The 12,284-nt window shown below is 39.2% G+C and overlaps 1 protein-coding gene across 7 annotated transcripts in view; it reads left to right on the forward strand.

The window, feature by feature from the left end:
* hecw2b (HECT, C2 and WW domain containing E3 ubiquitin protein ligase 2b) overlaps positions 1-12,284 on the forward strand; it is a 42,305-nt gene that overhangs the window by 6,207 nt on the left and 23,814 nt on the right. For 3 of the 7 annotated variants that reach the window (XM_072715379.1, XM_072715369.1, XM_072715370.1), the window contains exons 2-11: positions 1,191-1,478; positions 2,580-2,687; positions 2,879-2,973; positions 3,636-3,711; positions 3,809-3,978; positions 4,070-4,212; positions 5,779-5,879; positions 5,966-6,732; positions 10,233-10,539; positions 12,033-12,128. In XM_072715379.1, the coding sequence (XP_072571480.1) occupies positions 1,191-1,478; positions 2,580-2,687; positions 2,879-2,973; positions 3,636-3,711; positions 3,809-3,978; positions 4,070-4,212; positions 5,779-5,879; positions 5,966-6,732; positions 10,233-10,539; positions 12,033-12,128 (2,151 nt within the window). Of the gene's footprint in view, positions 1-454; positions 1,479-2,579; positions 2,688-2,878; positions 2,974-3,635; positions 3,712-3,808; positions 3,979-4,069; positions 4,213-5,778; positions 5,880-5,965; positions 6,733-10,232; positions 10,540-12,032; positions 12,129-12,284 lie in introns of all 7 variants that reach the window. The other 4 variants (XM_023844585.2, XM_072715380.1, XM_023844584.2 and 1 more) reach the window with 3 other exon arrangements.

Consider the following 12,284-nt stretch of genomic DNA (forward strand, 5'->3'; position numbering starts at 1 on the left):
TTTATTTTAGGGGGCATAGTTGTTACCATTCAGGCCTCTCAATGTTATTTGCAAATACAAACACACACACACACACACACACACACACACACACACATATATATATAAGAACCTCTTCATATGGCAAAACAACTTCTCTAATTTACACTGATTTACTTGCTGCGTGAACAGCATTGATGCACATAGAATGCCATATGAACAGCAGTGGACTAAGCTAATGCATAAAGACTACAGATCCACTAAAAATGTTACACAGAATCCTGCAAGGCAAGAGCTGTACAGATTTACTTGTTTGTATATTGGACAGGTCTTTGTGTGTTCTACTGTGTTCTTGGTTTCAGGCTGTAAGATTATGATTTCAGTTACATAGGAGTACATGTATAGCAAATGGATCAGTCAGACCTTGGAGAAGGGACATCATAAAATTCTGACCCCCTTTCCTCCTTCTTTTCAGCACACAGGAGCCTGGGGAAATATGGAACAGTGTTTAGTAACTTGCATGAAGCATGTCCTCTCAACTGAAATGTCTGTGTTTGCATTTTTACCCAAAAACAGTAAAATCTTTATTTCCTTTTTGTTTTTCTTTCATCCCTTTTCTCATCACCTTCACATTTTAGTTATTTTCCAAGCCTCTACTTGCTTTTCACTCTCTACTCTTGTTGACCCCATCTTTCTCCTCGCCCTTCTGTCTTCCTCTTCTGTTATCCCTCTTGTATATTAAGCTTTGCCCTCCCTTCTTAGATGGGAGTATGAACTGGAAGTTTCAGTTAGCCAAACTTCCTCAATAATACTTCCAAACATAAAAGGGCCACTCAAGCCCCATTTCAAAAAAGAAAAAACACAGAATGGAACCACATGATTCCTGCTCTGTAGACCTGAATAGGTCCTTCGGTCTTAAGTTTTTCCAATGAAGGAAAAAGATCTGAATTTCTGAGTCTGACACATGTTGGTTAACATTAAGATGCAAATACACAGTCAGAAACAAATTTGATTAAGACATCTCAAAGACTGCTATAGAGTGACTGCAGTCTTATCTATAAAGGCACAGTGGTCACAACAGAACTGTACCTGCCCTGTTTTCTACTTTGTCTGGTTTCACACCAGTATATCCACCATTCGTCCATCTCTTGCCACGGCTGTACTCCCCTCCCGTCCCCGTCCCCAACCCCCTCCTCCAATCACTATGGCAGCCACAGCCCGGGAGCATTTGCTGGTGGTGCGACGGCGCAGCCCTCAGATGCGCTATACATTGAGTCCAGAGAACTTGCAGAGCCTGGCAGGTCAGAGCCCAGGGCCATCTGAGACACTGGGCTTACAGCGGGCCAACAGTGACACTGACCTGGTCACCTCTGACAGCCGTTCCTCCCTCACTGCCTCTGTGTACGAGTTCACTTTGGGCCGATCGCAGAATCTTATTATATCATGGGATATCAAGGAGGAAGTGGATGCTACTGACTGGATTGGCCTCTACCACATAGGTGAGCTCCTTCTGACACTCACTGCATTTTTCTTTCACATAAGAGTTTGATTTTCCTTGTAGGTGAACAGAATTGAAAGTTGAACTGCTATGCAAATAAGATTACTGATTTGGGGTTCGGTCTAAAAGATATGCAAGGGGTGAAGTGCAACTTTTTCAATTTAATGGTTTCAAGGAAGATGTTTATGAAATAAAGCTGTCACGGTGATTGTTATGATTCGATTAGTCTGATTCCACTGTATGTTCCCTCAATGTTCTTGATGTAGTGCTTTTGGACATTGAATAGTCTTATTAGGTTCCCGCTTTGTTAGAAGTTGTCGTTCCTGCTCAAATACTGTTTACACTTGTACCTATGCATTCATTGGAAGCTCAGCCTAGCTGCATTTATGCCTAGTTGACTCATTGACCGCATGTATGTTTGCAATATGCTATTTGCTTCACTTGTATGCCGCTTTGGACAATAATATCTGCTTTGTAAATGTAAGACAACGGTCATACAATGTGATGACTGATATAAATAGTGTTGGAATCAGTCATCCTGAGACCAGTACACTCAACACCAGTGACACTTGCATGCTTCTTTTATTATGTCTACTGTAGGTATTCACAGTACAATTTTAAGAAATGCAAAGCAAATAAGTGCAATAAAATTCTAAGTTCATTACAACTTTTGTGATCTGTGACCCTGTTTCATTAGAATACAAACATGTGGTAATGTGAAGTTATTGTCCATGTTGATATGTGATCCCCATGGGGAATGCCCACTTCTAGCAGCCTTGTATTTTGATGTGATAATGACCTTTGGGTGTGACAGTTTGTGCGAAGTCATTGTGTCCAATTAATTTTAAATTATAGTGGTGGAGACTTCCTGTGTTGCTGCAGGGCCTGATGAGGAGGAGTATAATGCAGGATTACTGTAACATGTTAGAGGCTTTCTTGATTTTGTTGTCTTGATGCTACAGTAATGAAGATATCACACAGACTTAACCTCATACATTTCTAGCTTTTACTGTATCTTCTTTCAAAGGTGTATCTATAAATGCACAGGATGGGCTTTGAAAGGCATTGTCTAACTGGTGGTTACTGTTATTTAACCTTCCAGATGAGACTTGCCCTGCTAATATGTGGGATTCTAAGAATCGAGGTGTTAATGGCACTCAACGTGGGCAGATTGTATGGAGGTTGGAGCCTGGGCCTTACTTCATGGAGCGTGAGTAAAATTATGCCATACGTGGGAAATGGTATGTAGAAAACCAAATGGGGTAGTGGGATTCAGGTGCCCTGAGAGGAGATCAGTTGTGTGAGTAAAACGCTGTAAGGACATAAGTGAGATGGGATGAATCTGCATTTATTTCCATCCCTTGACTCTCTGTGCCTGTATGTCTCCCCTACTATATACAGCTGAGACCAAGATTTGCTTTAAGTACTATCATGGAGTGAGTGGGGCCTTAAGAGCCACTACTCCCTGCATTACCATCAAGAACCCTGGTGTTGTGGTATGTTGCAAATTGTATTTTCTCTGTATTTCTGTGTATTAATTTAGTGAAGGAGATAAAATGCTATGGAGAATACATAATCAAACAGCAACCTGTGGGGAATGCATATGGTTTTGGGACCAATTCATCGCCATTGCAGACTTATTTGTTAGTGCAATAATTCAAAAGATATTTGATGGATCTTTTTCAAACTTTGCAAACAAATTGTATGGGTGAATACCTGTCAAATATTGAGACAAATGGTATCAAAATTGAAGCAATGCTGCTTAGTGGCAGCAAAGGGAAGATACTTGATGTTGTACACTAGATAACTGAAAAATATTTGGTATTACCACATCACAAAAACCACTATATGGATGAAGATCTGCGCCTGATTTCATTTCTAGAAGTCGCACCAAAATTGAAGCAGTGCCCCTTAGTGGTGGCAGATAAAAAGACAGTGACAGACACAGATCTGAAATTGATTATATTAAGTCACACAAAGTTGGGTTTTAATAAAGATTGGGAAGATGGGAGTTGCAGAGGCTGGGGGTGGTGGGAGGAGTGGGAGAATATTTTCTTTAACATTCCATTTTTGTTTAAAAGATTAATGATAGTTTCACCCATAAAGGTCAAGGTAAATATGCATGATACATGTATTTAATGTTTTTTTATTGCCACAGGGAGATGCTGAAGGTCAAGTAGAAGGACATGTGTTAACAGAACATTGCCGTAAGCTTGTCAGTTTTACTTTATCAGGTAAAGCCAAGGGTATAAATCTTAATACATATTTACACCATTCTTCATATGCATGTGTAGTCCAATCTGAAGTTCTTTTGATCCCATCTTCATGTAGACATCCAAGCTCTTGGTCTGAAAAAGGGCATGTTCTTCAACCCTGACCCTTACCTGAAAATGTCCATAAAACCTGGAAAGAAGAGTAGCTTCCCCACCTTTGCACATCATGGGCAGGAAAGACGAGCTTCCATCATTGCCAATACAACTAACCCTGTCTGGCATGGAGAGGTATGCCTGGAGACTAAATATAGACATATGCAACACACTTCATACAGATATGCATGTGATGGACTAATCTAATCTCTTTTTCTTTCAATAGAAGTACACCTTCGTAGCTCTTGTTACAGACGTTTTGGAAATTGAAGTAAAGGATAAGTTTGCCAAAAGCCGACCGATTATCAAGCGCTTCTTAGGCCAGCTGACAATTCCAATACAGAGACTCCTAGAGAGGCATATAACCAGGTAGGAATTAGCGGTTAACTGTTAGAATGAAAATCGCAGTGTATTAGCTTTACTATAACCTTTTTTCCTACATTAACTTTGTCCTCCACCCAAGAAGTACCCCAGTATATCTCTCACCTGACTGACAGTTTTCAAGGTTGATGCCAAGGTCAGCTGTCTTAGTACCTGCAGGACTGCCATCAAATATGGCAGGTACCTACCTGTAGCTAATAATCTACAAATAATATCAGGTAGAGGTGGGCGATAAATCGATTTCATCGATTAATTCAAATTTACAGTTCAGGACGATGTGTTTTTATGGAAATTGATTTTATTACTTATTTTACACACGAGCGCCAAAAGCAGAACTAATGCGACGCACCGTTCTTCACGGGTAAATCAGCGCAGCGCACACAAAAACTCTAATGAATTCACAAACATCACGGCAGTGGTTCAGTTTTGCGCCGTAGGACACAGACCAAACAAGTCCTCATTGCAAAGTCTGTTTAAAAACTGTTGCAACCAAAGAAAGCAGCATGACAAATTTATTCCAGCACCTAAAGCAGAGGCACACAGCGGAGTCGGGGAAGTGCGGCTCCCAGCGAAATGAAAATACCCGCCGCTCCAGCACAACATCCAAAGTTAAACAAGCAACCGTCCCTGACACGTTTTCGAACTGTGTGCCATAGGATAAGAATGGGCGATAACAAACGCTGTCGCGATGTATATTGCAAAAGACATGGTGCCCATACATACTGTGGAAAAGCCGGAATTGATTAACATGCTAAAAGTTTCTAAAAGTGTTTACAATGGCGTGGTCTGCCATCTCACGTACAAGCATCTTTTTTGGCTTGTCAGATTGCACTTTAATTCTAAGTTAACTCATAAGTTAAAACTTGTTTTGAACCATTTATTTGTCCTCTGTAGTTTGATTTTGAGTAGGGGAGGGGAAAATCGATTAAAATCAAAAATCGGATTTATTGTGAAAAAAATCGGAGATTTTATTTTTAGGACATATCACCCAGCTCTAATATCAGGAGGCTGGAATGTGACCCTTGCAAACCAAAGAGAAGTATGTAGACCTGTTGATTAAAACCTTCCGTTCTCTGTTTGGCCGTTTTCCCTCCTTCCCTTTTCCGTAAAACTAGCAACAAGAGAATCTGCCAGTATCCCATGGCCAAATCCATCATTCTGTATATTATAATATCTGTATTGTCACTCACTGAGAACCTCTTAAACTACTTTTTCTTATGTTCATATTTTCCACCACATACAATATGGAACATTTGAACATGAAAAAGTAATTATCCCAGTTAATTACAATAATTAAACAAAAAAATCTAAAATTATGTAAAAAGGCAGCCATGAAAATTGACAAGGAATCCTAAATTTTTCTTGCTAGATACAACCTATCTCAAATAATAGTTTTTGTATTTTGTAGCCCATAAATATACTGATTGATTTGTATGGTATTAATTGAAGTATATTATGGCAAATCATTTAAACCTTTAAATCCAGTTAAATATTTTCTTATTTGATGAAGTGCTATAACTCTTATTTGCCTAAGTCTGTTTGTTGGTGTCACAGGGATCAACTACTTACTTTCACACTCTGTCGCCGTTTGCCTACTGAGCATGTGAGTGGTCAGCTGCAATTTCGAGTGGCGATCACCTCTACAGGACATGAAGGTGAAGAATAGCATATGATTAGTCTTTGTTTGCAAGATTAAGTTTGTTAAAACTAATAACTAAATTTCACCATCTTATCTACCTAGAGGCCACACCTGATACTATTGACTGCCTTTTGGGAACCTCAGCAGTGAATGGAGATCCTGACAGTCCTTCTGATGATGAAGAACTTCCTCACACTCCTGCTGGACCAATTAGTGGCCATTCCCCTACAGGGTCTGAGGGTTCTTTGCAATGTTTCTCATTGAGAAATGGTGATGTTGCTGGACAAGACCAAGAAAATAAGGAGGGTGGGACCGACAGAGGAGCAGAAGGGGGATTCCCTCCACATACATCGCACCAGGTATCCCCCAATGAATACCTTGAGGCTATTGAGGTCCCTAAGGGACCAGGGGAACGTCCTCTTGGAGCAGCTTCACCTAAGCTGCGTTCTAGCTTTCCCACAGATACACGATTGAGTGCTATGCTGCATATTGACTCAGATGAGGAGGAAGACCCATGTGAAGTCCTCCAGGAAGAGGTTGGATTGCTGATGGATAAGGGGGAGCCGAAGGAATTATCTGATGTTTTAACTGACATGGAGTCAGATCAGCAGGGACAAGAGGAACAACAAGAAACAAATACAGAAATAGCTGATGACCCCACAGAGGCTTCAGCTGCTGAGCCAGAGGCCACTGGCCTCAGAATTACTCTACAGGAAACAGGAGGGGCAGATGATCCAAAAGAGGCCCCACTCTCAAGCCAGGAACTGTTTAGTGAAGGCACAGAGAGAGTTGAGAACACTAGACCTGCCGAAACATCAGTTGGCTCCTCCTCATTTGATGACAATTCTCACCCAGCATCCTCTTTACAGGTGTGTTTCATACAGAGCATCCTACAATAATCGTATTCATTTCCACCCTCACAAAAGGCAGGGAATATGGTGCCACTCATAACTGGTATAGTACTGTATCAAGTGATTTTTTTTTTTTATTTTTATCAGCCGTAGTAAGCAACTCATGTCACTTTTACTTTTGAAGAATTGCATTATGAAGAAAATCATTTGAAGGCAGAAAAGTCAGTTGTGTGGTTCAGTTTGCCAGGGTTCTCTGCTTATATCCAGAATCCTATGGCTATCCATGTTACTGTTGGGCCCTTGAGCAAGACCCTTAACCCCAAATGCTCCAGGAGTGCTGTATGCCTGTTTTCACATTATGCAGTCTAATATTCAGCTGTAATTTAGAAACCATATTGAAAAAATTCAGCAGTGAAAGGCTTAGGTCTAAATACACTTATGTTTGATATTTTGATGTTGAATAGCACAGGATAAAATAATAGCAAAAATAAGAAAATGGGGTTGGGGGGATCTAGATTGTCATTGCAGTGAAATTATACTCACCTTTGACAGATTCTCGGTGCTTGGGTAACTTGGGTTACTAAAGGGTCATCTCCCAAGACCTTGGCATCCCTGTTTCAACAGATTGTGATGGATTTAAGAAGTTTGTTGCTCAGGGAACTGTCAGGATCCTCCTGGGGCATAGTGTAAAGAAGGAAATTGATCAGAGTAGTTAGACTGTGGGATAAAACATCAGGCAAAACAACCACAGAGCTTAACGCTGACCTGAAGCAATCTAAATGGTTTCAACCCATACCATATGGTGCACACTGAACCAAAAAGGTTTAGTGCTTTATGGGCTGAAAGAAATTAATTAAATGGCACAAATAATCTTTGCTGATACCTGCCTAGAATAACCAAACTTCTTCTGGGAAAAAGTTCTATAGACAGATGCAACCAAACATGCTGCCTACCATGATATATGGTGGAGCATCCTGTAACAGGATGGAAATTTTTGAGTATAGGCCTAACAGGTCAGCAGATGTAGGACAGAATGTAGAACCCTCTGGTGGTGTGCCTGAGCCCGACTGAATGTCTGGTTTGTATTAGATAGTCTAAGTACTAGTTAGAAATAGGCACTTTCCTACCTAATGAAGTCTAGATCTTACAAGTTAAGGTTTGTTTGTACTGGCTGTGTGAACTTTGACTGTTTTGCATATTCAGAACATTGCTCTGCTGGGGGACTGCTCCATATAACAGCAGTACAATCATGCTTTGCCCTTTTATAGGCTGTTCATTTAGACAGGAGAAGGCCTGAAAGTCTTGAGTGGCATTTATAAAATGGAGCACTGACTCCACCTGCTGGCCAATTTATTAAAAATTTCAAAATACAGTGGTACCTCAGTTCTCGAACTCATTAGAACTCGAATTTCTTAAAAGTCGAACCAACCAGTTCGGAAAAAAAATTACCTAGAGCTCGATCTGAATCTTAGAAGTCAAACCATGAATGCCGACCTAAGATAACTTGTACACGCGGGGAAATGAGTCACGCGGCATGTCTCTCAGCAGAAACAAAGGGTAACGCTTCAGTCCCAGCCTCGCATTCGCTGTGATAGCACCGTGCATGTTTACACTAACTGAATACATATATTTAGACAGTAAAAATACATTTAGACAATGAGAGACAGTAACAGTAATTATTATTATATAATAAATTACATTTTAAAATAAAGATTTCTTATTAATTACTTTAATATTAATAATAAACCATTAATACATTTAATTATAACATTATTGTTGTGCCGAGTGGGGACAGAACGGAGACAAAGGTGCAGACGTCAGGGTATCGGGGAATACGGGGTTTAATTAGAGGTAAGGCAGGCAAAACGCAGATGGACAATACAATGACCGGGCTGGGGAAACAAACTGAAACGCGGACGAAATACAGAGGACTCATGACACCAACCAGAAACAGCTAATCACACGGGGATTCCACACAGGGTTAACGAGGGGGTGTGGCACACGGAAGGAGAGGATGATGGAGGCAGGACACATTGTTTGGATACATTTATTTTCTTACTTTACAAATTACTGTTTTGATAAATGTGCTTAGATGTGTTTAGTACAGTATATGCTCTTCTTGTTTTATCTGGTTCATTTTGTGTTTAAATGCTAAAAAAAAACATTTAGGTGTAATTTTTTGGGGCCGGGAACCAATTAATTGGTTTTCCATTATTTCTTATGGGAAAATTCGATCAGAACCTGAACTTTTTAGGATTCGATCCGGAGTTCTGAACAGATTAAGTTTGAGTTCTGAGGTACCACTGTACTGTTTTGTGCACTACCTGGCTTATGAATTAAGTTTGATCATTTTCAATGAGTCAAAAAGGCATACTTCAACGTATCATACCTTTTGTTTTTGTTAATGGGCAATAGCATTAGCATACCGCTAACCCATCAAAACAACAAAGAGACCGTTTGTAATCCTCACAGCAGCAGAGTCGGTGACTCCAAAAAAAGCAGTAAAACCCATAATACAGTCGTGTTTATGTCAAATGTTTTTGTGCTTATTAATTTAAGTATTTCCAAAGATTAATCGTGTGAAATTAATCTTAATCACACAACAGTAATAAAATAAAAGTCCTGCTTTAACATAAATACTAAAAGAATAGATCATTTTAATCGCTATATTACAGTTGGGTATGGGCACGCAGTCTTATTATTTAGAAAAGATACAAAAAGAGACGCATATAATGTTTATTCATTCGTTTTGTATTTGTCCGAGTAACAAAGCAAAGGAATGATAAGCCACTTCAGTCAAACTGCATTTTACTTCTCATTTCAAATAAAATGCAAGGTTGCCAACTTTGGTCAGCTGCATGGAGTGAGATTTTTTGTTCTATGTTCTGTGCACACATTTATATGTATTTAAAAGTTTTATTACCTTGTAAATAGTCTGTAGGGTTTGCAAACTGCCCTATCGTTTTTGATGCAGCTAATTTTAAGTTCAGAATGGAATATTATAGATTTGCCGTACGATTTCTTGCGTGAGTCTGAAAGAGTTTGCAACCCTGAGCACATACATTTTTTTGTTTCATCTGAATTGATTTGTATAGAAAATAACCGTATACAGTTGTTAAAAACCGGAAACTTCGACCAACATGAAATCACCAATAAACTACTTTATTAGAAATTATTCGACATTTTGTAAAATGCATACTACGTTTAAAAAAATTCCAGCTTTACGGTTTCAGGACAGAACAGCCACTCTGTTATGAACATTACTCGAACAGAAATGAGAAAAATGTCAGTTGCACTGGTTTTGCAGGTTTAGACACACGTTACATTGCTGTAGTGCCCCCTATTGACTGATCAGCATCAAATTTGGAGGACCCTTCCCCAGTACTGAATTAATAATAGATTAGTTAATCAATTAATTAGTTAATAGGACAGTAAAGGCAAATTATTGTATGTGCAAAATGCTTGTTGAGGTATCCCGAAACTTTTGATGTATCATGATACTTTTTTGTTTTATATAGATAAATGAAGAATGCTTTATGGCTTCCTCTGATGCCAATCCAACGGAGAATAATATCACTGACACTGCTGCCACAAGGAGTGATGTAGCTGATAAAGGAGGTGGAGATCCTGGGTCTGGCCCAATAAATGATGAGAATCAAGACGGCCCAGAAAATGAAGGTGATAATGAAGGAGAGGAGATCTGGCAAAGGAGACTAAGTTTACAGGCAGCTGGTGGCATGTCCCAGGAGGAACAAAACGTGTCTTTGGGGGCAAGATCCTCTGTGGATTCAGTGTGTCTCGTCACTCAGTTGGATGAAGATACAGGTAAGGGCAGGTCTTGAGAACAGAAAGAGCAAACAAAATATGTTTGCTAACTAAGTCTTTATTGGGTGACTAATGAATGATCTGTACCATACAAGAAATTGTAAAAGTTATGGTAGACAAGGCTGGAGAATTTGTAATTGAATATGCCCAATGGATTAATATGCTTTACCTTTAACCTTTATCTGTTCAACTTTGAAACTAATATTGGCAGTTGCAGAGAGGAATGTACTTTTGCAACATTCTTACTAATTTATCATTTGTGCAAACTATCGTTAGACCGGAGTATCAAAATAAGTATTTGCACATGCTAACTTCAAATATTACTATGATAGATTTAAGTTGCCGTTGTCTCTATGTACTGTATCATTTGAGGTCTTTTTAGAAAAAGGACACAATCGAGTACACAGAGTAAGGCGAATTAGCAAAGTCGTGTAAGCTATGCAACCAACAATCTATGCAGAATTATTCCTTATTCTGTTTACATCGACTATTTAACCTAGATACTGTTTTTTTAATTATAATTAAAACATTCCTTGCTATGTCTGTGTGTAGGAGGTATTTCGTGAAACAGTACTACAATCTGCTTGCCACATGCTGTATGTTTATTTGCTAAAGCCTTATTCTGATGGGATTTGTTTTACCTGGGGACGTGATGTAATTGATGCAATTAGATCCGTCAAGGTCCGTAATTTTAATCCAGTTTGAATCTGCCATGTCTGCAGTTATTACAAGCCTACAGAGTAAAAATTTGGGAGCAAAGATATCTGTAAAGGCACATTTGTAAGATGGAAACAGCAATTAACTCACTAAACTGGAGCTTGAATGAGTACTGAATTTTCCAAACATGTCTGATAATGTACAGAATGTATCATTAATAGACAAATAAAATAGTGACTTTTGGGACAGTTCTTCACATAGACCTATTTCCTCGCACACATGATGGTTGTGTATGATCTATGCAAATTGGTGTTGATAGTGGACATCACTCCATACTGAAATAAGATGGAGAGTCATCTCCCTTGTCCGGTGTTGGGTCTTTCGTAGGGGTGAATGATTAAATGATTTATCAATTTCAAATCAAAATCGCAATTTGAAACTAGACGATTAGCAAGTCCAAAGGCTGGCATTTTAGGATGTGCATTACACAGCACGTCTGACCCAGGGTTTAAAAGTGTTGGGAGAATAGTTTTGCAAATTCATGCCGACCTCGCAAATCAAATCCCAATCACAATATCTGTCGTAAAATTCATGATTATATATTACATATTGTATTTTGTTCCCATGCTTCATTTTCATTTTAATCTAAAAGTATACATACCCGCAGATTAATTTTAGTACTGTTTTTTTTTTTTTTTGTTTTTTACATTTTTTTTTAAACATTGATTTTAAAGATTATCTTTTATCATTTGTGCTGGAGGGACCACAAAGCACAGTTGTTTTTGTAACCAATTTTTATGCAAGTTTGATGTACTTTCCTCCCTATGTGAAAATAGGCTCCCGGTTCAATGGACATCAGCCAGTGCGGTCCCTCCCCTCAGTACGACATGATGTCAGTCGCTACCAGAGAGTGGATGAGCCCCTGCCCCCAAGTAAGTGGTGTATGTGCCAGTGTATGTGTTTACATGTGTGAGTTCGTATTTACCGCATTGTGAGGACCAGTTGTCCCCACAATGTGGTACAATCTGTTACTTTTTTGCTTGTGGGGACATTTTTTGAGCTTCCCACAATAAAAACCTCAGTTTTAT

Source organism: Paramormyrops kingsleyae, chromosome 1, assembly GCF_048594095.1.
Source record: "Paramormyrops kingsleyae isolate MSU_618 chromosome 1, PKINGS_0.4, whole genome shotgun sequence".
NCBI lineage: Eukaryota > Metazoa > Chordata > Actinopteri > Osteoglossiformes > Mormyridae > Paramormyrops > Paramormyrops kingsleyae.